The sequence below is a fragment of the Mustela nivalis genome, assembly GCF_964662115.1.
Source record: "Mustela nivalis genome assembly, contig: HAP1_SCAFFOLD_1805, whole genome shotgun sequence".
NCBI lineage: Eukaryota > Metazoa > Chordata > Mammalia > Carnivora > Mustelidae > Mustela > Mustela nivalis.
Window position 1 is genome coordinate 49,446 of NW_028134859.1, and position 27,122 is coordinate 76,567.

Consider the following 27,122-nt stretch of genomic DNA (forward strand, 5'->3'; position numbering starts at 1 on the left):
CGCTAAGGATCAGTTCTGGACTGTGTCACCCTAGTGACTTGAAGTGGCCAAAAACATTTAGGCTCCCTAGAAAACATCCGATATACCACCGATTTGTCTTTGCTTTTATTCACTCAACCTTCACAAAACAATTAGGCACTGGCTGACACAACTTTAAATGCACACACTTATATCTTAAAAAAGACAGTAAGGGGACGCCTGGGTGGCTCAGTTGGTTGGACGACTGCCTTCGGCTCAGGTCATGATCCCGGAGTCCGGGGATCGAGTCCCGCATCAGGCGCCCAGCTCCATGGGGCGTCTGCTTCTCCCTCTGACCTTCTCCTCGCTCATGCTCTTTCTCACTGTCTCTCTCTCAAATAAATAAATTTAATTTAATTTAATTTAAAAAGATTAAAAAAAAAAGACAGTAAGTATTCTGTCTATACTGTCAGTCTGAAGTCCATTCACTTTTGAAAGGATAGGCTATTCCTTCACATAAAGTAATTTCCTTAGTCAAATAACTAGAGGGTGAGTTAAAATTTATTTAAATCATGGAGGAATATTTAGAATACATGAAACTATTATAAGTAAAATGCACACAGCAAAACAGTAGGTATAACTGCTGCCTTAATGTAAAAATAATTTTTATATATACATATATGAATTTTATATATATCTTATATATACATGAAACACTACACATACTATATAGTTTCTAGTAAATTCTATGTTGTATAATATTTAACCATAGCAGGACATCTTGAGTGGTTAAGAATATTTTCTTCTTCGTGCTTTTATCTCCTAAATTTTCTGTAAGAGCTAGTTTTAATTTTGTAATTTAAAAAAAAATCAATAAAGGCTACAGGGAATACAATGATGAATATAATAGTGCAGCTGGCTTTAAGTATTCACATGTGGATTAATTTTTTGAAAATTCTAAAAGTGTAGAAATGAAAATTGAAAACAGAAGGGAAAAAATAGAGCCAAAAGAGGAGCAGAGTACATAAATTTGGAACATAAAAGTTCCAAATGAGCAAATCCTCAAAGAATAGTTCAAGAGGAAGACTAAGAAGGCAATTTCAAAATACTGTCTTACCCTGATGGCCTACTAGGGTAAAAACGTAATATATGATAAATGTGACATCACAAAATGGAAGGAACAAAAGGTATTAGATGATCAGTGAGATATGGGAGGAGGGGAATCTACCCAAATCTAATATCAGACTTCAAACTAAATTCTAAATTCTATTGATTAGAATGAATTATAAAAGAGAATGAGCCTTTGTGGCACTTGTGACTCAATCAGGAGAGCATGCAACTCTTGATGTTGGGGTCGTGAGTTTAAGCCTCACATTGGGTGCAGAGATCACTTAAACAAAATTTTTCAAAAGAGAGAGAACTGGAGCACCTGGGTGGCTCAGTGAGTTAAGCCTCTATATTCACAGCTCAGGTTATGATCTCAGGGTCCTGGGATCCAGCCCCCCATTGGGCTCTCTGCTCAGCAGGGAGCCTGCTTCCCCCTCTCTCTCTGCCTGCCTCTATGCCTACTTGTGATCTCTGTCAAATAAATAAATAAAATCTTAAAAAGAGAGAGAGAATCAACCCATAAAGAAAAAGAAAAAAGGAAACCTTGGTGAATCTCTCTCTAGTCTTTGAATTAAAAAGTATTTCTTAAATTAAAGCAATGGGGAAAATTAGGAAAACATCAATAGATTTAAATATGAAATGTGTATGTATTATACTCCTCAAAAATCAATATGACAAAAAGTTAATATAATAAAAATATAATTAAATTTAATATAATAAAAAATTTAATAAAGACAAAACACTAAGATCCTAATACATGAAAAACAAACACAAATGGTCAATGCTAAAAGAAATGGTAACGACCAAATTAAAAAAAAAAAAGTTCACCCTTATATGAATCAAAGTTACAAAAAGTGAGATACTTTTTTTTTGTCTCTCAAAATGAAAGAATCAAAAAATCCTAATAATGGGGGGATCCAGATGGCTCATTCAGTAGAGCATAAGACTCATCATCTTGGGGTTATAAATTCAAGCCCCACACTGGGTGTAGAAATTACTTAAAAATAAAATCTTTTAAAAATCATAACAATGTTGAAGTGAAACAATTAGCTGGATGATCTATTGATGAGATTATGAACTACGTAAAAGTTTCAGGAAAGCGTAATTTACCAACATGTATCAACCAGCCAAAAATGTTGATATCCACTCAACCAGTAATTCCACTTCTAAGATTTGATTAATCCCAGGGAAATAAATGAAGGCACACATGATGAAATAACACAGAAAAAATGTTAGCACATTATTTTTAATTGACAAAAAGTGGAATTAAATGAAAAGCCCAATTTTGTGTTAACCATTGAATAAAATGTGGTGTATTAAAATAAGAAAATCCCCCCAAAATTAAAATATATATACAAAAATTTCTTAATGACTCATCATGCTATATGAAGGAGAAAACTTATGATATAGTACTAAATGGGAAAAATGAGGGGCGCCTGGGTGGTTCAGTTGATTAAGTGCCTGCTGTCGGCTCAGGTCATGTTCCCAGGGTCCTGGGATTGAGTCCCACATCAGGTTCCCTGCTCTGCGGAGAACCTGCTTCTCCCTCTCCCTCTGCCTGCTGCTCCCTCTGCTTGTGCTCTCTCTATCTCTCTCTCTGTCAAATAAATAAACAAAATCTTTAAAATAAAATAAATGTGAAAAATGAAAATGATATTATATCCTGATCCAACAGGATAAAAATGCATGGAGGGGCACCTGGATGGCTCAGTGGGTTAAAGCCTCTGCCTTTGTCTCAGGTCATGGTGCTGGGATCGAGCCCCACATCAGGTTCTCTGCTCAGCGGGGAGCCTGCTTCCCCCCTCTCTCTTTGCCTGCCTCACTGCCTACTTGTGATCTCTGTCTGTCAAATAAATAAATAAAATCTTTTTAAAAATGCATGGGAAAAAAAGCTAAAAGGAAACAGTAAAATGTTAATAGTACTTTTCACTGAGTAGAGAGATCACAAACGATCTTTATTTTCTACTTTGTACTTTACCGCATTTCCAAAAGTCACATACTATTTTTATAAAATAACAATAATAATAATAATAATAAAGTATTCCTAAATAAATAAAGTACTCCTGTATAATCACAACCAGTTTCTTCTCTAGGTTGAAGACATAAATTAAGAGTTGTATTGGAAGAGGGATACCTGGGTGGCTCAGCGGATTGAAGTATCTGATTCTTGGTTTTGGCTCAGGTCATGATCTCAGGGTTGTGGGACTGAGCCACAAGTTGGGCTCCACAGTCAGCCTGGGGTTTGCCCGTCCCTCTCTCCCTGGTCCTCCCCCAACTTGTGCAGTCATGCTCTCTCTCTTTAAATAAGTAAATAATCAAATCTTTAAATAAGTAAATAAAATCTTTAAAAAGAGAGAGAGAGAGAATTGTACCAGAAGAGTTAAAACAACTTAAAAATGCCATTAGACCAATCTATTTACTTACCAGTTGAATATTGCTACAGCAAATGAAGCTACACAGTTAGGACAGCCTTTCAAAGTGCTTCTAAAACACTTATAGAGTGAGACAGAGACCTAAATAAGGATGGGTAGCAAACAGGAACGTTTTTATAATATAAAACAAAGAGAATACTATATCCAATTGTTTAATTCAAATCCTTCAAATATAAAGAGATGTCCCATATGCCCTAGAGACAGTCTGGTATAGATTCTGGATATAAGAATAAAAACTCAAATGATCATATCAAGTGTTTCAAGACATAACTGCAGAAGTCAAAAGAGTTAATTAAAGGGGAGCCTGGCATTTTTCAAAGTGCTAGAACAAGAAATCCTAAAATTTTTATAGAACCAGAAAAGACCCCAAATTGCTAAGGAAATGTTGAAAAAGAAAAACAAAACTGGGGCATCACGTTGCCTGATTTCAAGCTTTACTACAAAGCTGTGATCACCAAGACAGCATGGTACTGGCACAAAAACAGAGACCAGTGGAACAGAGTAGAGAGCCCAGATATAGACCTGCAACTCTGTGGTCAAATAATCTTCAACAAAGAAGGAAAAAATATCCAGTGGAAAAAAGACAGTCTCTTCAATAAATGGTGCTGGGAAAATTGGACAGCTATGTGTAGAAGAATGAAACTCGACCATTCTCTTACACCACACACAAAGATAAACTCGAAATGTGAGACAGGAATTTATCAGAATCCTAGAGGAGAACACAGGCAATAACCTATTCAACATTGGCCACAGCAACCTCTTTCAAGACACGTCTCCAAAGGCAAAGAAAACAAAAGTGAAAATGAACTTTTGGAACTTTATCAAGATCAAAAGTTTCTGCACAGAAAAGGAATCAGTCAACAAAACAAAGAGGCAACCCACGGAATGGGAGAAGATATTCACAAATGACACTACAGACAAAGAGCTGATATCCAAGATCTATAAAGAATTCCTCAAACTCAAAACTCAAAAAACAGATAATCACATCAAAAAATGGGCAGAAGACATGAACAGACATTCTCCAAAGAAGAAATGCAAATGGCTAACAAACACATGAAAAAATGTTCATCATCATTAGCCATTAGGGAGATTCAAATCAAAACCACATTGAGATACCACCTTATACCAGTTAGAATGACCAAAATTAACAAGATAGTAAATAACAAGTGTTGGAGAGGATGTGGAGAAAGGGGAACCCTCTTACACTGTTGGTGGGAATGCAAGTTGGTGCAGCCACTTTGGAAAACAGTGTGGAGATTCCTTAAGAAACTAAAAATAGAGCTTCCCTATGACCCTGCAATTGCACTACTGGGTATTTATCCCAAAGATACAGATGTAGTGCAAAGAAAGGCCAACTGTACCCCAGTGTTCATAGCAGCAATGGCCACAGTCACCAAACTGTGGAAAGAGCCAAGATGCCCTTCAACAGACGAATGGATAAAGAAGATATGGTCCATATATACAATGGAATATTATGCCTCCATCAGAAAGGATGAATATCCAACTTTTGTATCAACATGGATGGGAGTGGAAGAGATTATGCTAAGTGAAATAAGTCAAGCAGAGACAGTCAATTATCATATGGTTTCACTTACTTGTGGAGCATAAAGAAAAACATGGAGGACATTAGGACAAGGAAAGGAAAAGTGAATTGGGGGAAATCAGAGGGGGAGATAAACCATGAGAGACTATGGACTCTGAGGAACAAACTGAGGGTTTTGCGGGGGATGTTGGGTGAGCCTGGTGGTGGGTAGTAAGGAGGGCACATATTGCATGGAGCACTGCGTGTGGTGCATAAACAATGAATCTTGGAACACTGAAAATTTAAAAAAAAAATTTTTTTTTAACTAAAAATAAATAAAGGGAAGCCTGGATGGCTCAGTCAGTTAAGCATATGGCTTCATCTCAGATCATGATCCTGGGGTCCTGAGATCAAGCCCTGCATCAGCTCCCCACTCAGTGGGGAGGAGTCTGCTTCTCCTTCTGCCCTCTCTGCCACCATGCTCACGCTCTCCCTTGCTTGCTCTCTCTCTAAAGTAAATAAAATCCTACAAAAAAAAAAAGAAAAGAAGAGGAGTTAATCTTCTTAAAAAGCAGTAAGAGGTGTTTTGTTTTGTTTTGTTTTGTTTTGTTTTGTTTTGTTTTGTTTTGTTAAGCAGGCACCACTGGGCTTTCCCCTTTGTCATTTCTGTTAATTTTATAATTTTATCTGCAAAACAGCTACACAAATAGACCAAAATTGTTACATTTCCTCAAACCACCTCCACTGAAAACAACGACAACAGAAAATATGACAGAAAAAAATCAACAAAGAGAACTTTTTTTTTATGTACTTCCTGGCACAATGCAAACTGTGGCTAATAGATCTGACCTGATGTCCAACTTCATGAAATATTTCTTGGTTCCTCCTGGTTCTTGGACATCACATTCATGGTAAGATTATTCTGTTCTCTCCCAGTGGGGGATGTTTGTCTCCATGTCTTAGCCAAGGCAACAGTAGGACATCATGCCATCATAGTCATCATTCAAATATTCATTTTTTCATTCACTCAACTACTATTTAATGGCTACCACGTTCATAGGGAAGGTAAATTTTCCCTGTAACTCTGAACACTAATATTTTAGGACTGAAAGAAGCTACATTCAAAGCTTAGTGAACAGTTATATTATCTAAAACAGTTGAGGTATTTAAAGCAGTCATCTAAAAATTTTCATAGCTTCCTAATTGGTTGGCCATTATTCAGGGTGAGCGGGGATGGCACAGATATGGGTGAGTATCCTTGAATCTCTGTGTGCATCAGAATTGGCTCCAGGCTGAAAAAGTGCCTCACCTGTGCACCATTTCTAGCTGTGTGGATGTACAGCTGTGATCCACATACATACATTCCTAAATATGACTGAAGTCACAGTTTAAGAATTCATAGAATTCTTTTCATACTATGTATCTTCTCATTAAGTGAACGCTAAGATGAAGTTTTAAAAGTATTAAAGTTAGAAACTTCCAGAGGTGCCTGGCTGGCTGAGTCAGTTTCGCATCCAACTCTTGGTTTCAGTTTGGGTCATGATCTCAGCGTTGTGAGACTGAGCCCTGCATCCAGCTCCATGCCCAGAGATGAGCCTGCTTGAGATTTGCTCTCTCCCTCTTCCTCTGCCCTTCCCCTTCCTGCTCACTCTCTCTCTCCCCTGCTCCCCAAATAAATTAAAAAATCTTTGGAAAAAAAAAAAAGAAATTTCTAGAAAAAATTACTCATTTCTGAAAACAGCTTTAGAGGCACCTGGTGGGCTTCGTTGGAAGAGCATGTGACTCTTAGTTCCATCTCAGGGTCATGAGTTCAAGCCCCACATGGGTATAGAGTTTACTTAAAAGGAAAAAGAAAGAAAGAAAGAAAAATAGCTGTAACAACCAGGGCTATATAGCAAAAAAATATATCATTGCCCTCTCTGCAAGATGATATTCAGAAGAGGGATTTAGCTTAAACTAAATACCAATGAGTAAAGAGTTACCAGAAAGTTTCAATATATTATACCTCACTGAATAAACCAGGCTTAATATGATCATCTGAAATCAATAAATTCTCAGACTCTACCAGGAAAAGAATCAAGCCCTCACAGACAACTTTAATCACATCAAACAAACAAACAAATTAAGAGGAAACCACTAAAAATATTAAGGACAAGACACCAAGGGGAGCCTGGGTGGCTCAGTTGGTTCATCATCTCCCATCTGCTCTGGTCAGGAGCCCTGCTCAGGGAGCAGTCTGCTTCTCCCTCTGCCTCTGCCCCTCCCCCCCCCACCTATGCTCTCTCTTGCTCGCTCTCCCTCTCTCTCTCTCTCAAATAAATAAATAAAATCTTAAAAAAAAAAAAAAGACACCAAGATGAAATGGATTTACCACAAAATTCTGTAACGATTCTAATGAAGTTTTAGCATTATTTACTGAAATTATTCAATAGTATGTAATTGGATCGGGGAAATTCCTGACTTCCTGACCTATAAGGCATCCAATTAGACAAGCTCAAGAAACACTTTCTGCTTCAACAAGGCCATAGTATATTTAACGATATAGTAGCAAAGACATTAAAATTATAAATTACAGAATATATTTATCCAAACCAAAAGAAATATCTCATGAACAAGCACTACCAAGACCAGGAGAATTTTTAATGTAATGTAATACTATACATTGATTCAATGGCAAGTACAGCATGAAAAAACATTCTGAACTACAGCATGTATACATGAAGAAATGTCATTATTAATAGTACATAATTTTGCACTGAGTGCTGTTGTTTACCCAGCACCCACTTTGTTTGTCCTCTGGTCACTACTCTGATTTCCATTTTCTCCACACAGTGTAGGACTTTGACCCCAGAAACCACTCCAGATGCAGGCTGGTTGCCCTCAGGGTAATCTCATCACCTTATTAGTGACCAGTTCAGAAATCCAGATGTAAGCCAAGGGGTTTCTCATTGCCTTGTCTCCGTGAACTGGCTCAGAGATGAACACTAACGCAAGGAAGGCCAATAAGAAGACGGGAAGGTTTGCTCAGGGCTTCTGAAAAAGAAGTTTCTTTCTTCTTCAAGAGGGAACCAGCGGAACTGACCTGTCTTGTCCTGTGGGCATTGTGCTGGGCACGCCAGAGGGCTGCTGCCTTCCAGCACTGAGGACAGGGCCAACTCACCGAGCAGGGCAAGACAAGAGAACACAGGAGCACAGTGAAAGACCCCTGATTTCAGCACACCTACCCACACTTCTGCCTGGACTTCCTCTGCATACCTAACCCAAGAAATATCCTTTCTGTTTAAGGCAGAATGTGCAGGAATTTCTGCTTCTGACAGCCAAAGTCATCATAATCAATACATACCAAAGGCTCTTCTGGAATTTCAAAATCACAGATGGGGGTGAAAGCTTTGGCTTTTAAGCTATAAAAATGCCTACAGAGAAGGACAAAAGGGTTTTTATACACTTAGGTATACCTATGAGAAAAACAGATAATTGATTATGTAATTGACCGGAAATGGCAAGAAACTGCAGAGTATGTGATCCATGGGTCTTTTATCTACTTGGGTGGATTTAGCCAGCCTCATGGTGCATGGAGCAACATACTGATTCAACCCCTCCTTCTATGTTATCACTGGCTAAGCTTTAGACAGCTGTGTTGGCAAACAGAGATTCTAACCCAAGCTTAAAGAACCAAGCAGAGTATTTAACATGTGAGTTCTATTCATAAAAGTAGAGACCAGTTTTCTCTGCACAATTAATTATTTGTATAAGAAACAGAGAGAAAGCCAGGCCAGCTAAACCTTGGCTTTTACAAATTGAATACCGTGAGATATTTCTAAATGTAATACTTACGAAATGTGATTAGTCAACAACATATTTTAGCAAATTAGAGAAATCCCGAAAGATCTATTTAATGAAAAAAGCTAAAAACAAGCTTTTTTACCTAATTATTAAAGGACACATTCATAAAAAAAATTTTTTAAGGATTATCTTAATAATCCACCTCTTATAGCTGCAAAATTCTGTATAAATAAAAATCAAGGGGTGCCTGGGTGGCTCAGTGGGTTGAATCCTCTGCCTTCGGCTCGGGTCATGATCCCGGGGTCCTGGGATCGAGCCCCATGTCGGGCTCTCTGCTAGGCGGGGAGCCTGCTTCCTCCTCTCTCTCTAACTGCCTCTCTGCCTGCTTGTGATCTCTATCTGTCAAATAAATAAAATCTTTAAAATAAAAAAAAAAAATCAAAATTTGTCAAGATTTTACCATGGCTCCATAAGCAGTAGGAATTCTTAAAAAAACAGTCTACCATATTTAAATTGTAGCGTGAAAGTATAATGTTCTTTTTTTTTAAGACTGTATTTATTTATTTGTCAGAGAGAGAGAGCACAAGCAGGGGGAGCAGCAGGCAGAGGGAGAAGCAGGCTCCCCACTGAGCAAGGAGCCTGATGGGGCACTCGATCCCAGGACCCCGGGTTCATGACCTGAGCCGAAGGCAGATGCTCAACCAACTGCATCACCCAGGCACCCCAGAAACATATCAGGTATACATTCTTAAATGTGTAACATCTCTATTCTTGTATAAATTACAACATTCTTTGTGTTCCCTCCAACACATGCTTAGATGTACCTTTGCTACCAAAATGCCTTAAAAACTGAAGCAATGAATATATATGACACATTCTGATTTTGCTAGTTTTATAAAATCATTAAAAATTTTTTTTAAAAAATAGAAATAATACTGCTTATTTCCAATGTTATTCAACTTAGGTCAGGATGAGATTACCTGACAAAAGAGCCTTAATTAAATGCATATCTTTGGAAAATGCAGTTTTTCAGGGAATGTCTTAGGCATTCCACAGAGTCCTTGAGACTGTCCGGACTTCCTATTAAAAAAGTCAAGGGGTGCCTGGGTGGCTCAGCTGGTTAGGTATGAATCTTGATTATGGTTCAGGTCATGATCTCAGGGTCATGAGACAGAGCCTCAAGTTGGGCTCTGCACCCAGTGAGGAGTCTGCTTGATAGTCTCATTCCCTCTTCCTTTGCCCCGCCCCCAGCTAATGCAGGTGTGCACAGGCTCGTTCTCTCTCTCTCTCTCTCTCTCTCTCTCCCCCCCTCTCTCTCAAATAAATAAATAAATAAATAAAATCTCAAAAAAAAAGAAAAAAAGAGGTAAGTTTTCAGTCCTGAGTACCATTTGTAAAACCAGGCATCACCAATGGCAGAAAAGAGAACAATGCTAATGCTCTCTATGCCAGGCCCTACATGGGATTGTTTTCTTCATCTACTCATGAAAGAGTTCTATGGGATAAAAATTTTACCCCATTTTCAGAGATGAAGACTTGGAGGTTCAGAGAGACACATCAGCCAGCTATCAGGCAGTGGACCTAGCATCTGAATCTACTCTATTAGGCTCTAAATCCAAGATCTGATCCCCTGTGAATGCATTAAACATGAGATAAAACTACAAAGTGAGAAAAAGGAAAAAGCTATTAGCTGCTCACCAAAATCCATGTTTGTTTTGGGCTGAATTGTGTCCCCAGAAAATTCCTATGTTGGAGCCCTAACCCCCTAGTACATTAAAATAGGACTGTATTTGGAGCGAAGGCCTTTAGAGAGATGATTAAGTTAAAATGAAGCAATTAGGCTGGGCCCTAGTCCAGTCTGATGGATATCCTTAAAATAAGAGAAAATGTGGATACAAAAAGAGGCCAAGACCATGTGAGGACACAGCAAGAACAGAACCATCTACAAGCCAGAGAGGACTCAGAAGAAACCAGACCTGCCTATGCCTTGACCTAGGACTGCCAACCTCCAGACTGTGAGAAAATAAACACCTTGTTAAAACTGGGATTTTCGGGGCACCTGGGTGGCTCAGTAGGTTAAAACCTCTGCCTTCGGCTCAGGTCATGATCCCAGGGTCCTGATCGAGCCCCACATGGGGTTCTCTGCTCAGCAGGGAGCCTGCTTTCCCCTCTCTCTCTCTGACTGCCTCTCTGCCTACTTGTGATCTCTGTCTGTCAAATAAATAAATAAAATATTTAAAAAAAAACCTGGGATTTTCTTAGCAAAATTAGCTACTACTTAGCTAACTAATTAGCAGACTAATACAATGTTCTGTTATTCCTGCACATACAGCAAAGCAACAATTCCCAGCTTCTCTTAACAGTTAGGTTTGGCCGTATGACTAAGTCTTCCAAAGAAACGTGAGCAGGAGCCATAGGTGGCATTTCTAGGCATCCTATGCACATTCTTCTATGTCCCCATCCCTTCCAGATGACTGGAAGAGAAACCGTGCCTAGAGTGCCCTTCAGAGCCTCATAATGACGACAACAGCTACACTGTCCTACCTGAATCTCCAGACAACCACGTGAAGGAGAGTTGCCCACCAGTGTGTCAACCGCCCATTCCTGTTAACTGAGCAAGGAGTAAATTTCCGTAATGTCTGAGCTTTTGCCTTGCTTTCTTAGAACAGCCAGACCACCCCAACACGGAGGCACAAGAAAGTACAGGGAGAGTGGAAAGAAGGAAAATACTGAAATGCACGTGGAGGGCCACACTAGCTGCTCGCAGTAACTCCATCCGGGGTTCTTCCCCAGAGATGGCCTCGGCCTCCCAATCCTTTTCAACTCAGGGACTGCCAGGGATGGGAACACAATGCTTCCAATCTTGCAACACACTTTTGGAGAAATAACAGACCAAACCAGAGTATAATTCTATGCCATAAATTTTCCTAGCAGACCATTTGTTAAATTTGGCCCAATAACTCACTAAGTGTGCTCAAACACACTCTCAGAAGTCACGACTGATAAATGGTAATGAACACTCCCCATCTTGGCATCTTCCTCCTGATGACAAGTTGCCCTGTTTGTGCTGAAAGCTACCAAGAGGTGTGTAGACAGCCTGTGGTTACCAACCCTTGATATTGCAACACTTAAGTCTTTCTCTCCGTCCTTCAAAACTCTCAAAACAAATGAAAATTCGTAGAAGTAATATTACAAAATTCCATATAGCCATATGATAAATTTAAGGGAGGGAAGGAAGGCCCATGAATTAGATCAGTCAGTAAAACACAATAAATAATTAGAAAAGAAAGTTAGAAATGTCTGATCTCTATAGTTTTGTACTGTGAGATCCTCTTGCTTACAGAGAAGGAAAAGACCAGTCTCTCTAAACAATAAACATGGACTTTGGGCCAAAACTCCGTAGAGGCATGAAAACAATATTATCTTGGTGGTTTTCACAAATGGGAGAGTATATCACTGTATCAATTATTCTCTTGCCTAAACATAAGTTTGAACATTACTGTGAAAAACTATTCTTGTGTGCCGTATTTCTACTCATCGGGATAGATAGATTTCAAAAAGACAAGTAATGTCAGATGGAGAACTAATGCTGATTTTTGAGGCAATGGCAAAATATCTCCAGTTTGCTGTCCTACGCAAATAGCCTTTACATGTCGGGGAAAACAGCCCCTCCCATTTCTCCAGAGTCATGTAGAATTATCACAAGTATCCTGTATAGGGTATATTCTACAGACCTTACCTAGTATAGATAAAAAGCATCATAATCTGTATTGTGCCTAAAAAGATGTCCCAGCTTATATGACCTATGATATTATAATTTATAATCACGCAATGAATATCTTCCTTTCTGACCAATAAACACTTTCTAACTCCTAGACAGACCTCCTACTACTTCCCAGTTCTAGCTCCTGAGAGACCTAGCTAACCACCTCAAATTACAAATTTGGCAAGTATTCTGGTTTTAGAAAATTTAAAAAAGCTAGGTTCCCAGTCTTAAGTTAGCCTTTGCAGCATTCTTATCCAAAAGTTGAGCCAAGAGAGTGTTCTTTCTCTCATTCCTTGGACAGCACCGAAAAATAAGAGACTATAACAACGAAGACCTCAAGATGGTACCCAGAACAAGAGAGATGCTGAAAAATCTCGAGTCTCAAAAAGTTTAGCAAAAAAGATTATGAGCACAACCTGAACATGGCCAGAGGGACTTATTTTTTAATAGTAGCCCCAAAGGACAAAGAGCCAGACAGGGAAGTTGGGGAGTCTTCCCGTGTGTGCAGAGCACCACAACACGGGACTGTCAGCCCTGTCCTGAAGCTACCTACATTAAGTGACACTAGAGCCTTTAACCCTTCACCCACCCCAATCTAGGGAGTCCAGATGATGGCACAAGTATGTGGTACAAAATGGCAGCATAATAATTAGCAACCTCCAGAGATATTTCATTCCACATACAATCTACACAAAAACAATGTAATTGTTCTTTCAAGCCCGAAGACTGAGTGCACCTTGGAGGATCAAAAATTTGCCAGCTCCGTAAGGTTGCTACCTGAAGCTAGCTAACTGCCCATGCCCCCCTCTGAGTATCCTTATCCAAATCCAGTCCTGTGTGCAGCCTTCCAAGCACCTGTGTCCAAGCAAGTGAGCTTGGCCAACTTCTGACGTTTGACTTAATCCCCTTTGGATCCACTCAAGGAAACTTGAGAATAGCTTGTGTGTTCCGAGAAGTCTTTCAGGACCTCGACACACATCAGGTGATCCATGCAGAGACCCAGGACATAAACCAGTCAAGGTACAATGCCAAGGACAGTTTTTCAAAGGGTATTTGTGCTTTTAAAAAGTCTTTTCTTCTTTTTGTTGAAATGCTCATGCCTTCGGGTCTCAGGATAAGAAAGATCTTTAGAAAAATCATCTTCTTCCTCATAATATTCCCACCAACTTTTCTCTTTTATTTTGGCTTTCAAAAAAAAAAAAAATGTAGGGAGACTTGCGTGGCTCAGTGGGTTAAGCCTCTGCCTCTGCTCAGGTTATGATCTCAGGGTCCTGGGATCAAGCCCTGAATCAAGTTCTCTGCTCAGCAGGGGGCCTGTTTCCCCCTCCCCCTCTGCCTGCCTCTCTGCCTGCTTGTGATCTCTCTCTCTCTCTGAGTCAAATAAATAAATAAAATCTTTTAAAAAAGGGAAAAAAAGGTAACAGAAGACTAGTCCTCTGGTCAGCCACTTCATCTAACTTGAACATGCTCTGAACAGATCACTGCTTCAGAAAGGACAGAAGACAGTAGAGGCTCAGTGGAACAGATTAACAAAATGTCTTTAACAAATCCTCTTTAAGACTATTACACAATTTGATCTTTTACTAAAGTATACTTACTATAAAGTCCTTATTTAAAAAATAAGTATTATTAGAGGGAGTAGGCCCTAAAAAGAGTATGTGTTTTATACAAGAAGTCTTGAGTTGTATTGCTTACTTTAGGCTTTATCCCCAATAATAATTCTATATACTATGTCCAAATTATCTGATGTCCAAAAAGAGCATGACTTGACTAAAACCAGCTTCCTGTCCGAAATCATTTACTCCAAGAGGAAATGTTTTAGCACCCTCTACTGGCCACTTGTTGTACCTATTCAGCTCATAACCTCTCCCGAACATGCAGCTAACTTCCAAAGGTCAGATGGGGACTACAGCAAAGACCACCCCATCCCTCCTTCAACATCCCTCCTGTGCAATAGCTGGGCCACAAGCCACTGCCACAAAAGGAAAGGACAAAATCCTTCAGCACTCTCCTGCCACTGCTTGTTCATGAGTCAGCGGACTTCACCAATACCGCCATGAGCCCCTGGCTGGCCTGATCTGCATCCACCTCCAGTAACCAACCCACCTCATTTCTAGACTCACAGATTCTTCTATGGGTTAACCCTGTGTCACCAGCCCATGCCATCTGCTTCCCCTGGCCAGCTCGGGTGGGCTGTGGGTGTCTGGAGAGACCAGCTCGCCTATCTGATATCATCTGGGTAAACAGAGGACAGAAAGAAGAGCTTGGGGGACACATTTTCCCCTAGAGGCTCACAGATGTGGTGTCACTCAAGTTCCTGCCCTTGCATACACATTATTCAGCTGGGGGGTTGTGGGAAGATGCCAGAAGAGAACTTCTCCTCTCCCATGACCTCATGACAAAGCAACTTCTAATTTTCCACTGTCCCCTACAGAAAGCAAGCCTCCTTTAGAAGATTCTAACACAAGTAACCATTAACCCTCTAAGCTCTCATTATCTGGCCCACTTCCTTTCAGAAAGGAAAACAGTAGAGTTAGCACGGTGGTCATAGCAAGGAAAGGGAGAAGAGGAGGGGTAGAGCATTTCTTCAAAGCCGAAATCTTGCTAGATCAAGCTACTGTTTACTGATTAACAACTGCTTACTAAACCAGTAAGGTCTAATCAATCATCTACTGAGAGAAAAATATTCTTTAAAGAGGATGTGGTAAAGGATTGGAAAGTAATTCCTGCCATCAAAGAGCTTGCAATTTGGTTGCAAAGACTAAACATGCCAAAGGAAATGCTTTTAAAAGTGATAAAGTGTCATCCTTTAGTAAAAAACATATACCAGAACTCCCAAAAACATGCACACACACACCAAGTCCCCTTCTCTCTCTCTCTAGTGTATGGAGAAATGGTTAAAATATTAATAATGGTCATCTCTGCTGCAACTTCTGGTCTGTACTTTTTTCTTCATATTTTTCAGTACTGTCTGGATGTCCTACAATAAGAATGTAGTATCTTAACAAAGGGAACAGAAATAAATTAAAAAACCAATTCATCAAGGGTATCAACAAATGAAATTGCTTACAAATATAATACGATATATAGAATATGACTATGAACACAGTTACATAAAAATATATAGAAAAAAAATGGATGCCACTATTAATGATCATCTTTATCCAGGCAATTTTCATCCATTCTGGCTTTCATGTGCTTTCTCATTTTCTAGAAAGTAAATCAATCTTTACTTAAAGAAATTCCAATGTTAAACAGCTTTCACTGTCCTTTTGAAATACCACTAGTCAAAGTGCTCTGCTGATAAGCGTGAGCTTAAGGACGTACCTGGAATCAGCGCTGTGCTGATGAGAATGTCCACCTCCTTGCACTGTTGGGCAAAGAGTTTCATTTCAGCTTCGATGAACTCTTTGGACATCTCTTTCGCATATCCTCCTTGCCCCTCACCAGATTCCTTCAAGTCCACCTCCAAGGGCTCAGCACCAAGAGACTTGAACTGCTCCAAAGCTGCAGCTCTGGTGATTATTGAAGAAAAGCGGTGGTTATTTCAAGCACTTAACAGAAATCAAGATCAGCTTTTACCTACACATTTTGGAGGGTTTTTTGAGGTTTTTCTTTTAAGTTTTTACTTATTTAAATTCCAGTTAGTTAACATACAGTGTAATATTAGTTTCAGATGTACAATATAGTGAGGCAACACTTCCATACATCACCCAGTGCCCATCACAACAGGTGCACGCCTTAATCCCCACCACCTGTTTCACCCATTCCCCCACTTACCTCCCTTCCGGTAACCAGTTTGCTCTCTACAGTGAATAGTCTGTTACTTGGTTTGCCTCTTTCTTTTTGCTTTTGTTTGTTTTGTTCCTTAAATTCCACATATGAGTGAAATCATTGTTTTTTGTCTTTCTCTGACTTATTTCACTTAGCATTAGGCTCTCTAGCTCTATCCATGTCACTGCAAATGGCAATACTTTATTGCTTTTTATGGCTGAACAAAATTCCATTGTGTGTGTGAGTGTGAGAGAGAGAGAGAGAGTGTATGTGTATACCACATCTTTCTTATCCATTCATTAGTCATTGGGCGCTTGGGCTGCTTTCATAATTTGGCTATTACTATGTTGCTATAAACATTGGGGTGCATGTATCACTTTGAATTAGTAATTTTGAAAAAAAAAACTAGTATTTTTGTATTCTCTGGCTAAATACTCAGTAGTGCAATTGCCAGATTGTAGGGTAGTTCTATTTTCAAACTTCTGAGGAACCTCCATACTGTTTTCCAGAGTGGCTGTACCCGTTTGCATTCCCACCAACAGTGAGGGGGGTTCCTCTTTCTCCACATCCTCACCAACACATGATGTTTCTTGTGTTGTTCATTTAAGCCATTCTGACACGTGTGAGGTGATCTCTCATTGCAGTTTTGATTTGTATTTCCCTGATGATCAGTGATGTTGAGCATCCTTTCATGTGTCTACTGGCCATCTGTAGGTCTTCTTTGGGAAAATGTCTATTCATGTCTTCTGTCCATTTTCTAATTGGATTGTTTGTTTTTTGCGTGTTGAGTTTTAAGAAGAGCAAACTGTATATATGCAAAATTGGACATTTTCTTTTGATATCTCTGACTGGGCTATCTCAGTTATTTCCAAAAGTATGTGCCACTTCTACAAAAATTAATTTTTCCTGGAAAAATTAAAACTATAGGGAATTCCAACTTCTACTTACTTCAATCACAAAAGGAATTTCACTACTGATAACTCCAACAATCACTTCTGATTCTTGGGGCCCCACTATCAATAATGATGTGAACTGTGACCTACATTAAGATTTGACTTCATTCAAATCACTCAAGTTGAGGTCTTCGTTTATAAATGTTCTGAATTAGGGTGACCTCTCTCTCATGAATGACTCTTAGAAGTATTTTAACAAAGTTATTTTTTGTCCCTAGTCCTCATTAAACTGTGCTTGAAAAAAACAACCTATAAGAGGTATAAAGAGCCAATACATTTAAACTACATAAAAATACATTCAGTTTAAAAATAAATAAATAAACACTAGGGGCAGTGGGGGTGGCTCAGGTCATGTCTCCAGGTCCTCAGATTGAGCCCCACATCAGGTTCCCTGCTCAGCCGGGCGTCTGTTTCTCCCTCTCCCTCTGCCCTCCCCCTACTTGTGGGCTCGCTCTCGCTCTCTCTCTTTCTCTCTCTCTCTCTCTCGCAAGTGAACAGGAGATCTTAAAAATAAAAATAAAAATAAATAAATAAATAAACACTAGCCATGCACCATGTACTGGTTGGAAAACCAGAGCCAGCAAAGATCTCAGTCATGCCGGATGGTGTGTTTGACTTGTCAACACCCATCCCTCTATAGTGAGTCCCAAACATCCCTGATGACAATGATTATTTCAGGGGCTTGCTAAAACTTCAAATTCGTAGGCCCCTTCCCAGACCCACTGAATTACAATCTCCCGCAGAGAGGCCAGAAGCTTATTTTTAGCAAGAGCTGTGGGTAATTCTGGCCACCAGGGAACTTGGGGAAACTGTGGTCTGAGCCTCCCAGTCCCCAGCAACCAACTGGGGTCAGAAAGAACAGACCCAGTGAGTAGGACATGATTGAGTAAGAGGTCTTCACCTTTCTGCTGGCTTGAACAAGGAAACTTCAAGCCCAGATTGCCTGCGGAAGCCAACCTGAGCCAAAGCTGAAGACAACAGAAAGGACAAAAAGAACTTGGTCCTGGAAGGCACCAATGCGCTGCTGACACGAGTGTGAAAAATGGAGCCCTTCCCATAAATTTTCATTTAGGAGAGCTAATACATTTTCTCAGAGTTTAAGCCAGTTTGAGTTGTTTTCTATTCCTTACAGCCGAAGGTATACTACTGTTTACCAAGTTTTAGAAATGTCTACTATTTTTAATGAAATAAGATAAATTTAAAATGACATAAAAAAATAAAATGACATATATGTGTAAGTGATCACAATTTTGATCAAAAGGTATCTACATAAATATCTGTAAGAAATGATGCCCTAAAAATCATTAGCAATTATCTAGCTGGGAGAATTACAAAAGGCATTTTTCTTTTCCTCCTTATGGTTTCTCTGTATTTTTCAAAAATGTACATGCATAATCGGAACCATAAATGCTTTTTTGTAATTTTTTAAGATTTTTTTATTTATTTGTCAGAGAAAGAGCGTTCACGTGAGGAGGGGGAGCAGCAGGCAGAGGGAGAAGGAGGATGCAGGACTCGATCCCAAGACCCGGGGATTAACTGACTGAGCCACCCAGGCATCTCCTATTTTGGAATCTCTGCCTTCAAAATATTTATCATTTAAAACTATTAGAATATATCAAAATGTAAGACATGAATATTTTTGACCCCAAAATTCCTCTTCTAGGAATTTACCCTAAGGAAATAATGAAATCTCTCGAAATACATATGTTCTGACACAGAAAATACATGCAGTATTGTTTATACATAGTAAAAATGTCCATTTAAAGGGGACTAATTAAGTAGGTCACTGTACTTCCACACAGTGGAATCCTATGCAGCCATTAAATATATTTGTAGGTAAGTAAATATCTTCACGATCTACTGTTAAGCCAGTTAACTAGTACTATCAGTAAAATTATATTTTAAATTAACATGTAGAAAAGGGAACATATACAAAGATGTAATAGTTCTTTGCAGGGAATAGGCTATTTTCACTTTTTGTATTATTTTATATTTTTCTGAATTGGGGAAATAAGCATGTATTATGTTTATGATACGAAATAAAACTGAATGTTATAAAATTGATTATATCTCTTTATAATATGTAAAGCAGGGCTATTTATCTCTACATCACAGAGATCTGTAAAGAACAAAATAAAGCATATAGCACAACGCCTGAGAGAGTAAGCATTAGAACAGGTGTCCAAAAACTACAACTCCTGACCTGCCAATTGTTTTTTCTTTTTGTTTTTAAGATTTTATTTATTTATTTGAGAGAGAGAGATCACAAGTAGGCAGAGAGGTGGGCGGCGGGCAGCGGGGGGCGGGGGCAGGCTCCCTGCTAAGCAGAGAGCCCAATGTGGGGTTAGATCCCAGGACCCTGAGATCATGACCTGAGCCAAAGGCAGAGGCTTTAACCCCTGAGCCACCCAGGTGCCCCTGCCAATTGTTTTTGTAAATAAAACTTTACTGGAACACACACATATACACATACACACAATCAGAAATATAAAAAAGTAAAGCTATTGTTTTCTAAACTTCTTAATGTAGGCATTCAGTAGGATGCTCACTATAGTTACGAGGGGAATCTCCTAGTTATTGTTTGAAAAAAATTTTAAATCACACCCCTTTAATATCACTGAGCAATGAGTTGTCCTCAAGGTTTTAGGATGTTTATCCAAAAATATATATTATTCAGTCTTCCAACAAGAATTTGTAATCGTGTGTTTTCTAATACATTTGGATTTCATATTTATATATGATACCAATCTCCAGTCTCAAAATAGTGATTAATGAGCTATAATTCTTAGAAAAGCATTATATCAGTTTAGGCACATCTTTCTTCGTTGTGCACTTGAACTATCCTAATGAGCGGTAAATGGAGTTAAGCAACAGCCACCCTCAAGCTATCAGCTCTGAATACAATCTAAACCAATGACATCAAAATACCTAATAAATTCTCAGTAGCTGTCCCAACATCAAGTTTCAAAACCTCTCTAAGCCAAAAATACACATTTCCACTTTAATGCTGCTTACTGTCACTACAATGAAAATTTGCACAACCTCCTCCCTCTGGGTTTGGCTGTCTTCAAAGACTTCACATCAGCAAAATTAAAAATTAAAAGACATCACTAATGACAGGCTTGACTCTGGTTATCCTTGTCTTGCAACCTGGTTACTTCAAAAATGCCTTTTCTCATGTGAGCGGGATAGCTTTCCATCAGTATATCACTTCTCTAAACTCCAGGTAAGCCCTGACAACCATGTTCTATGGAACATTCCTTACTCCAGAAATGCACACTCTTTCCAACTTTGAATATTGCAAATTTTTTGGAAAATTTTGATCATTCTATTTTCAAGATTAGCCATGGTATTATTCCTTTACCGATCTCAGCTGATAACCACCTTATGCTTCAACCTTGAAATAGTATTCATACACATAAATGAAAGCCACTCTCAATAAGCATTTAATAAAATCCAGTATCTAGTATCTTCTAAAATGAAGAACAATTTTAATCAAAATTTTCTTTAAAGAATTATAGATAATGTTGATACACCTGCTTTAAAGTACACTGTGAACCTAACTGACTACTCTCCCCTAGAGGCTCTACTATTGCCCAATCACCTCTATCTGCTTCCAACCATTCAAGGCAGAGTATACCCCTTACCTCTCTGCCACCTGTCTGTTCTCCAATATGTCTCTAATGCTGACTTTTTTTAAACTAAACTCTATGCCCAACATGGAGCTCAAACTCATGAGGCCAAGATCAAGTCACATGCTCTACTGCTGAGCCAACCCAGTGCCCCCAAAATATCTCCTCTACTACTTTCTTTCTTCAAACTCACAGATGTGGTGGTCACGTCCTGCATGATTTGTAAATGCATCCTGAACAGAAAGAGGACATGGTAGAGCAACATATCACAAACTCAGGATAGGATTAACTCTAGTCCCACTGCTAATCCACAGAAAGAAACAAAACTGAATGCAAGTCTTTTCTTTTCAATTCCTCTGCTTTTTTTTTTTTTTAAGACTTTTACTTACTTGACAGAGAAAGGGACAGCAAGAAAGGGAACACAAGCAGGGGGAGAAGGAGAGGAAGAAGCAGGGCTCCCATCAAGTAGTGAGCCTGATACCAGGCTCAATCCCAGGACTCTGGGACCATGACCCAAGCCAAAGGCAGACACTGAACGACTGAGCCATCCAGGCGCCCCCAATTCCTCTGTTTTTTAAATGATTTCTTCAGTACTGAGTCTGGGCCCTTCCATTTTTTTTTTCCCCACTAGATAATATTTTTCCACTTCGAGTTAACATTGAAGAAGCAAAAATAGTTTTAAGTGGAAAGAGCTTATAAAGCAGTTCTCAATGTGCAACTGCCATTTATAAATCCTAAGGAAAGCATAATACCCACCTGAAACAAAATGCTTTTGCCTTAGCAGCAATCACTAGGAAGGCACATACCTGGTGTCAAATCCTCGAACAATTGCACCCATCGACTTCGCCGCACCTGCAGAAGCCAGCCCAGCAACACCACCACCAACAATCAGAATCTATGGGAAAGGGCAGAATGGTATATTTTAAATAAAGTTCATTATCAACTGATTATGAAAAACCACCAGCTAATAACTGTCAGCGGCTAGGGCACTACACAGTTAATTCAGTAACATACCAGGTGTGCTGGTGGTGAATAGCCCTCAGTTAATACACTGAGTGGACAGACAACTCTTTAAAGGAACCACCACTGTTTTCACAAATTCATCAAAGGACCACCTGCTGGCAAAGGCCCACAACCTTCACTGAAAATAGACAACCAGCCTCTCCAAGTGGAAGCCACGTACAGTCTGATGAACAGTACACACATTAAAGATTACTAAGTCTTTCCTAGTGTATAAAAGCTATGTGTACTGAAACAAATTCCCAGTGTAGCATTCTAGCTACCTCTCCCCTCTCAAATGTGAAGGTTTCTCTGTGTTCATAAGATGTCAAAATAAGTTTCAAAGATGGGTACAACTTTGGTGAAATAGCTACTCTGCCCTGTATTTGGAGCTCAAATGCTTCTGAAAGAACAGCAGGTGACGAACTACGTAATTCTGAACCATTATGAATGAACCATACCACGGCAACACAATGACTCTCCCTAGCCATGGAAGGGTCAGAGCCAAGAAAACCAAAGAATTCCTGAGAAACAAGAGTCACCCCTGCCTTCTAAGAAACACAATAAGAGTAGTGTTGTCTCTAGACTGGAATGGGCCTTCCAGAAAAAAAGTTCTATTATACTCCCCAGTCAACTGAGGCAACTCCTTGTGGTTGTGTTTAAAAAAAAAAAAAAAAAAAAAAGCCACCCACAGACACAGAAACAGTGCAGCTTTATAAATTCCCACCTACCCATCATGTCCCTATGTCTTTCTGCCTCTTTAAGAAGCCTAGTCAACCCATGCTCCAGGGCCCCCCTAAGCAAGTGTTTTAGAAATCATGTGAATTCATCTTGATGGTGATGGTTTAGGGTTTGGGGGTTACTCCACAGAAAAGGAGACAAAGAGAGACCAAGGAGGCTCTGGGCTCCAAGGCACCCACCCCACTTCACACTATGACAATGTGAACTAAGGGATGCTTCAGGTGAAGCATCTGCCTTCAGCTCAGGCCTGGGATCAAGGCCCAAGTCCGTTCCCTGCTCAGCAGGGAGTCTGCTTCTCCCTCTTCCTCTGCCTCTCTGGCCCTGCTCCTGTTCTCTCTTGCTCTCTTGCTCTCTCGCTCTCTCTCTCAAATAAATAAATAACATCCCTTTTTTTTTAAAAACTAACAAAAAAAGAATATGTGAAATAAAAATAAAATATCTAAAAATCACAGGACTAGACCAAGCTATCCTGAATCAAGAAATGACCCCCCCACACACACACACACACAAAAAAAAACCCGTAATTTAAAAGCCGTAATTGCACAATAATAAAGCTGTGTAGATCTCACAACAGGAATTTATTTTTTCTGCAGCACCAGGTGAAGAAAAAGACACAGAGATTAAGGGGCACAGTCAAATCCTGACTCGACTACCAACTAGTCCTGGGTGACCCTGAGCAAGCCATTTGGTTTGTGCAACGGAGCAGTCAAAACACCCCTACCCAGATGGCAGTTATATTAAATGATGGAATCTAAAGCTTTGACTGCTGACTCACAGACCATAGACATATACTCGGGAAACAGGGAAGGCCATGGGAAAGAAATGACCTTTAGGAACATTCTTTATCTCCAGGGTGCCTGGGTGGCTCAGTCAGTTAAGTGTCCCAATTCTTGATTTTGGCTCCGGTCTTGATCTCAGCATCGTGAGATCATCAAGTCCTATGTCGGGCTCCACACTCAGCATGGAGTCTGCTTGAGAACTCTCTCCCTCTGTCCTTCCCCTCACTCACATTCTAAATAAATAAATAAGATCTTTTTAAAAAGGGATATTCTTCATTTCCAGTCACTTAACGTGTTCCTCCTCTCAGCCTGCCAGCTCAGTTAAGAGCGCTAATTGTACGCACAACCGTTCAAGCCAAAACAGGAAGGTCATCTTGAGGCTTCCCTTTGCACGTTTCCACCTCCAGTCCACCAGAAAGTACTCTTGGTGTCAACTCCCAAAGATCTCTCAATCCATCCCCTTCTACACATCGCTCTCGCCACTGCCTCCCAGGGCACAACCTCCACCGTCAATTCCGTACAGATCTTGCCTTCCCTCTCCCCCCTACTAACCATTCTCCCAAAGAACTTCCATACGATTTTTTTTTAATTCTCATGAGATAATTATATATATATATATATATATATATATATATATATATGCCTCTGTCCCTAATTCCTGACACAGAACTCCTAGAACCCTTGTAATTTCCAAAACCAGAAAAGCACTGGGAACATTTTTTGCTCTAATAACTCGTCTGTGACCCCAGTTCATGACACAGAGTTCCTAAATCCCTTGGAATTTCGAGGGTGATAGCAGGATCTTCTGTTCTAACAAGCTGACTCTTGGTGGGCTCCTGGATGGCCGCTGACAGCTGCTGAGAATCTTCAGCCCCACCTCCCATTCTCCAGAGAGAGGAGAAGGGTCCAAGGAGTTAATGATCAATTATGCACACATGATGAAGTCTCCTTTAAAAATCCCAAAAGTACAGGGTTTGAAGAACTTCTGGGTGAATACAGGGAAGTGCAAGAGACAGGAGCGTCCACGGAGGGCACGGAAGCTCCACGCCCCTTCCCACCTCCCTTGCCTCAGGCATCTCTTCCATCTGGAAGTTCATCTGTACCCGTTATCATAACCTTCTATAAATTTCCTGAGTTCTGTGAGCCATTCTAGCAAATTAACTAAACCCAGGGAAAGGATTGTGGAAACCTCTGAATGATTTACAGTCAGTCTGCCTGTAACAACCTGGACTTGGCGACTGGCATGGGAAGGGGGGTGAGGGCAGCCTTGGGGGACTGAGCCCTCTACCTGTGGATCGCACACTACCCCCAAGGAGATGGTATTAGAAATAAGTTGTGGGACACTCTGCTGGTGTCACATAGTTGCTCAGTGTAGAGAAAGCCCCACACATTGGGTGACCAGAAGTGTCAGAAGTGAAGTGTTCTATGGGACAGTAGAGACACAGAAGCAAAAGTGAGTTTTTCCAAAAGGACCCTGAATTAGACATTTCCATCAGCTGTAAGAGAATCTGAACAACCCTGACAAGAGAAGCCCAACATCATCCAGCTCCAACCTACCTTTCCACCAACTCACATCACTCCCCACCTTGTTCACTGCACTCAAGACCAATAGCCTTCTTTATCCTTCTCTGTTTCATCTCAGGGCTTCACAGGTGCTGTGCCCTTTGCCTGAAATCCTGAACACCTGGTTCGTTTCTCACCATCCTTTAGGTCTCAGCTCAAGTGTCAAAGGAGCTTTCCCACAGTCCTAGTGAAAGCAGCTGGCCCCCACAACTTACTATCACACCGTCCTGGTCCTTTCATGTTTAAGATTATCTCATATACTTGTTTGATTTATCGCCTCACTGTGGCCCCTACTAGAGTGTAGGTTTCATGTGGCAGGGATCTCGTTTGCCTTGTTCATTCCGCAGCTTCCAGAATAGTGCCTGACCTATCATAAGCCATCAAACGAGGCTCGTTAGCTCATTCTAGACAAGGAAGAACCCTCCGTATTTATAGGAAACCCAAATAAAAAGTTATTCAATCTACCTTGATATCAATGCCCCCCTAGTGTCTAATTCTTCAATACCAAAAAACTATTTCTGACGGATGACCACAGTCCCTTAACCTGTGGTTTAAATTCTCAGTAAAGACAGTCTCTATTCTACCTTCTAAAAGCTGATTGATTCTCCTTCCTTTAAGCCTCTCGTCTTCTGTTTCACATTTTAATCTCTTATATATTCCCAGCTTTCCTCTCAGTTTCCACATTCTTCAGGAAAGAGTCTAACCAAAACTCAGTAACAGGTTTGTGCATCAAAGCATTCAGCCAGTTTAAAAACAACCTTGAACTGCTGGCTGCCATGAGTGCCAGACCTACTCTTAAGATCCTGACAAAGAAATCAAATGGAATCCCTTCAGGGGCACCTGGCTGGCTCAGTCAGAAGAACATGTGACTCTTGGTCTTGGGGTCATGAATTCGAGCCCCACTGGGTGTAGAGATGATTTAAATAAATAAATAAATAACCCCCCCCCCCCAAATGTAAACCCATCATATGTCACATCCCTGTTATTTTTGCTAAATTTCCTTGCTGTGTATTCTGGCCTCCATTTAAACCACTTGCCATTTTCCTCACCTGGCCTTTTTTTAAGGCAATATACCACTAGATTCCTCAAAGCTGCCATATCTTTTTTTTTTTCCCTTTCATTTTTTTTCTGGGAGATTTATCTCGTATGAGTTCTCAGTTTGTATAATAAAGTACTTAAGAGCAGGAAGCACCAAGGAAACCTGTACCGACAGACATCCTCTTCAGTCCTATTTCCTCTACCCAGACAATGTGCTTCCACCGTCATTTCGTGGATGCAGGGCTGAAGGGTTTCGAAGCAATCTCTCTTCCACCCAGCCATCCCCACAGCTCATCAACGGCCCCTCTCGGCTTTCAATCTAGATTAAAGAAATCACACCCCTTCTCTCTGCCAAGGACCGGGATGATGCCACCTCCCTTCCCTCCCCCCTCCTCTTAACCCATTTTTGAAGATAAGGGAAAAAACTAAGACAATCTTTTCTGTGAGTGAAATGTAACAGCTGGAAAATCGAGAATTTGCTGAACTAAGACAATCTTTCCTATGAACCAAGTGTCACAACATTGTGAAATCGAGAACTTACTGAATGGTATCCTGAAGCTTTTTTTAAAAAAATCAGTAATAAACTAATAAACATGCTACACAGAACGAGTTCCCCAAAACACCTCCAAGAATTCAAGTTAGCAAGTCAAAAATGGAAAAACACTAGCACTTCCAGAAATGTCCAAATTCTTTTCCGTCAAGCATCCGTAAACAGCCTTGAGGCTCCACCGTGTGTCCGTAGGTGCCACAGGGTTATTAGTGTGAAGTCAACATGGAACAAAACTTTTAAAACAATTATAGTTTAGTACTATTTAGTACTACACCTACTCTCACTTTTCATCCATTCATATTATAAAGAAATATGCAAAGTTTTTCCTACCTTAGCTGGAGGAACTTTTCCAGCAGCTGTGATCTGGCCAGTAAAAAACCGTCCGAAATGATTTGCTGCTAGTACAACAGCTTTATAACTGAAAAAAATAAATATTTCCATGAAATGAAAGATCTTAGACTCCTCTATTATCCTACCTTGCCAATTAAGCTTTCTTTAATCGTCAAAGAAAAGTCACTAACATTT

General features: G+C 40.0%; 1 protein-coding gene across 6 annotated transcripts in view; it reads right to left on the reverse strand.

The window, feature by feature from the left end:
- Positions 1–27,122, reverse strand: part of NNT (nicotinamide nucleotide transhydrogenase) — a 92,235-nt gene that overhangs the window by 49,362 nt on the left and 15,751 nt on the right. For all 6 annotated transcript variants that reach the window (XM_082750755.1, XM_082750752.1, XM_082750754.1 and 3 more), the window contains exons 5-7: positions 26,928–27,015; positions 21,734–21,822; positions 15,896–16,083 (exon numbers count right to left, since the gene is read on the reverse strand). In XM_082750755.1, coding sequence (XP_082606881.1) covers positions 15,896–16,083; positions 21,734–21,822; positions 26,928–27,015 — 365 coding nt within the window. The remainder of the gene's footprint in view (positions 1–15,895; positions 16,084–21,733; positions 21,823–26,927; positions 27,016–27,122) is intronic.